The 3,237-nt window shown below is 35.0% G+C and overlaps 1 protein-coding gene across 1 annotated transcript in view; it reads right to left on the bottom strand.

Moving 5' to 3' along the window:
• The window catches only part of LOC106878221 (uncharacterized), a 41,885-nt gene extending 39,166 nt beyond the window's left edge, over window positions 1–2,719 (bottom strand). Inside the window, exon 1 of the mRNA XM_014927734.2 lies at window positions 2,218–2,719. Coding sequence (XP_014783220.1) covers window positions 2,218–2,281 — 64 coding nt within the window. The 5' untranslated portion in view covers window positions 2,282–2,719. The remainder of the gene's footprint in view (window positions 1–2,217) is intronic.
• Between the last annotated feature and the right edge of the window lie 518 nt (window positions 2,720–3,237).

Here is a 3,237-nt window from a genome sequence, read left to right as displayed (position 1 = left end):
CTTACATTAACATGCGCACAAACATGCAAGAAATTGAAGATTTCGTTTTAATACCAGTTCTTGCTATGCTGCAAATACTCACAAAAACACCATATTTACTTAATTGTATATACATACTCGTGTGGGGTAGGTGGGAAAGCAGGCTTAAGTATACTGGGAAGCTGCCTCGGGGCCCCACGAGCAAGGAACCCAACGCTAATGTATATATTTTGTGGATAGCTGTTGGTAAATAAATGCCACAGGCTCCAGTGCATTGCTTGGCCTGGACAGAGGGGGTGCTTTAATGCTGTTATGACGGCCCTGTGTAGAGGGAAGCTTTAGTCGCCTGTCAATCTGGTTTGAGATACAGCAGACATTCAATACTCAGTCATACATCTGTGTTAATGGTCGCACTATACTTAACTATCATGTTTATATCTGGCTTCCTGAAATGCTTGTCAATGTTTCCAGTCGCTTCACGTGATTATAATAACATATATTTTTTACCAAATACGAAATATACATATTTAGCAGATGAGAGTATTAATTTAATTAAAATTCCTTTTCTTTTTCACATATACATTATATTAAGTTAGATCCTTTGCCTGCATTATCCAAGAATGCTATCTTCACTCTAGTCCACAATTACAGGACATTTTATTTCATTCAGCTTATATACTTAATAAAAATAAACCAAATAAATGCGATAATATATCATTAAGTGAAATATCCCCAATGGAATAAAGATGTTTCTTCTTTTTCGTTTTTGCGCTCATAGCAAATTGTACAGCAGTCGCGGTGCATGCTAAGACTTCCAAAACATGAGCTGTCTTTCTTCCTTTGCCTGCAACACATCCCAAACAGGTGTCTTTTACTGAAGAATTTAAAAAACCCAACCCCTTTCATTTAATTTATTTGTTTGTGTTTTCCGTAAAATAGCAAACTATATATTTAAATCGTATCAAAATTCAAAATTCGTGGAGAAATAAACAAGTGTGTGTGTGTTTAATATAAAAAGATGTTTAATTAATTATATAGAGGGTTTATTTACACTATCAGAATCAACTTCCCTCCCCATTCTCAGCTTCGGATTCTGGCGGGCTCATTAAAATAAGATTGTATTCTGTATACTAAGAGTCGATTCAGTTGACTAAATTTATTTACAAAAAAATGGTCTCCTGTTTAGTCATAATAAATTATTCATTTCTTATATGGACATAAAAAGAAAGTCTCGTTTATTACCTTTCTTCAAGGCATTAGCAAGGAATTGAAACGGAATGGCTATAATTGGAAACCGAAACCGGTTCATAGATTAGTTATTTACGCTAGACTCTTAACTCAAACTCTACTGCACTTGTTATTAATTTCATCCGAAAACGGAATATCAATTCATGTGTGGTGATTGTGGTTTCAAGGAACAAACCCCAATATATGGTAGTTTATTGATGCATTATCGATGGAAATAAGAAAAACTCGGCTCGATAACATTCGAACTTGTGAGTGAAAACTGAATATATTAAAACGTTTAATATAATAGTTTCTTTAAGAAATTATTATTATTATTATTATTATAATTACCAGTCAAGTACTGGCTGATCTAATCTAATCTAATACACCCTACTCCGTTCCCAAAATTCAAGCTTTTGCTTTGTGCCTATGTTAAGAGCAATTATTATTATTCATTAAAAGCTGATTAAAGCAAGATTAGATAAGACAGTGAGGATATGACTGGATTAACTTGCTTTAAATATACACAGTTACATTACTTTATATGGAAGAAAGAACAGGATTAGTTTATAAACAATATTAATAGTTGTTTTATAACAGAGACTATATATATACATATATATATATATACATATATATATATATATATATATATATATGTGTGTGTGTGTGTGTGTGCACGGGACCTCAAATATTTAGATAGAATGGAATATTGCGATGTAGCGGCAATTCTTTACCGGAAATTACAGTAGTACCCTTTAGTACCCTTATTAAATTGATGGCTAGAATTGGGTATGGAAAACAGCCCCCCCCCCACCTCATTCAGCTTGCCGGGAGGTTTATATTTCTCTCCCCCAGCTCCCCCTTAATCCACTCCAAACGGTAAAACCTGTAGAGAGAGAGAAAAAAGAAAACAAAAAAAAAAAACTCAACAAGGAAATACAAAAACAAATGTAATTTACAACAAACACTTTTACTATTAATAATGGAAAAGGTATTTGTTATCCTTACCCTCCGGTTCCTTTGGTGGGCAAGACAGAACGTTGAACGGTTGCTCCGTGGACAAGTCAGACATTGGAAAAACCAGAATGTTAATTAAGGTTGAGAGGGGGGGAAAAATCAAAGTGAAAATGCGAATAACATGACTCCAAGAGAAAGGAAAAACAATGCCATATGAATATGGATGGAATGGTCGTTTGTTGCTTGTCTTTCTTTCTTCCTCTCGCTATTTTTTTTTCTTTCCTTGTTCTCACTCACTCTCTCTCTCTCTTTCTCCAGATATAAATATATGTCTCTAACTCAGAGCTCTTTAATTTACCAATAATATATATTATATATAAATAAAATGCTCTTCCTTTCGTTGGGTGTATGTGAGCGAACTGCAGTTTGGTTAGCGTCAACTAAACAGAGAGCGAGAAGAGTGGGGGGGTAGGAGGAGGAGGAGACCCAACTGTGCCAGATACAACACTGAGCAGCAGCGACGACGACAACAACAAATAGACAAAAACAGCAGCAGCCAGAGACCAGCCACAACAGCAGTGACAACCACAATAACTATAGTAGCAGCGACAACAACATTATTATTAATATTATTAAATGGTGTTAGCAGCAGCAGTAATAAAAACGATATCAACAATAGGAATATTGAAACCGCAGCAGCAGCAATATAAGCAACAGCTACTTTTTGTTTTTTTGGCAGCTAGTAGTGATAAATCACAACAGCAGCAACAATTTATAGATAGGGAAAAAGAAAAAGAAAACACCAACAACGTCTAATATAAATAAAAGCCAGGCAACGGTGGGAACTGAACTATGAAAACAGTGCATTCATTCCTGGAGTGTTATGTGCAGTGCAAACACAATTGCACACACCTTACTATCTAAATATCTGTTTGGTGCTTCTATCTATATATGAATGTTATGTATGTATGTATATATGTATGCGTAGGTGTGCGCGCGCTGTTTCTACGTATATGTACAAATATATATATATGTATGTGTGTATTGTGGCAAACGCATGCTTACAAGCAA

This window comes from Octopus bimaculoides, chromosome 19 (genome assembly GCF_001194135.2).
Source record: "Octopus bimaculoides isolate UCB-OBI-ISO-001 chromosome 19, ASM119413v2, whole genome shotgun sequence".
NCBI lineage: Eukaryota > Metazoa > Mollusca > Cephalopoda > Octopoda > Octopodidae > Octopus > Octopus bimaculoides.
This window is presented reverse-complemented; position numbering and strand designations above follow the sequence as displayed.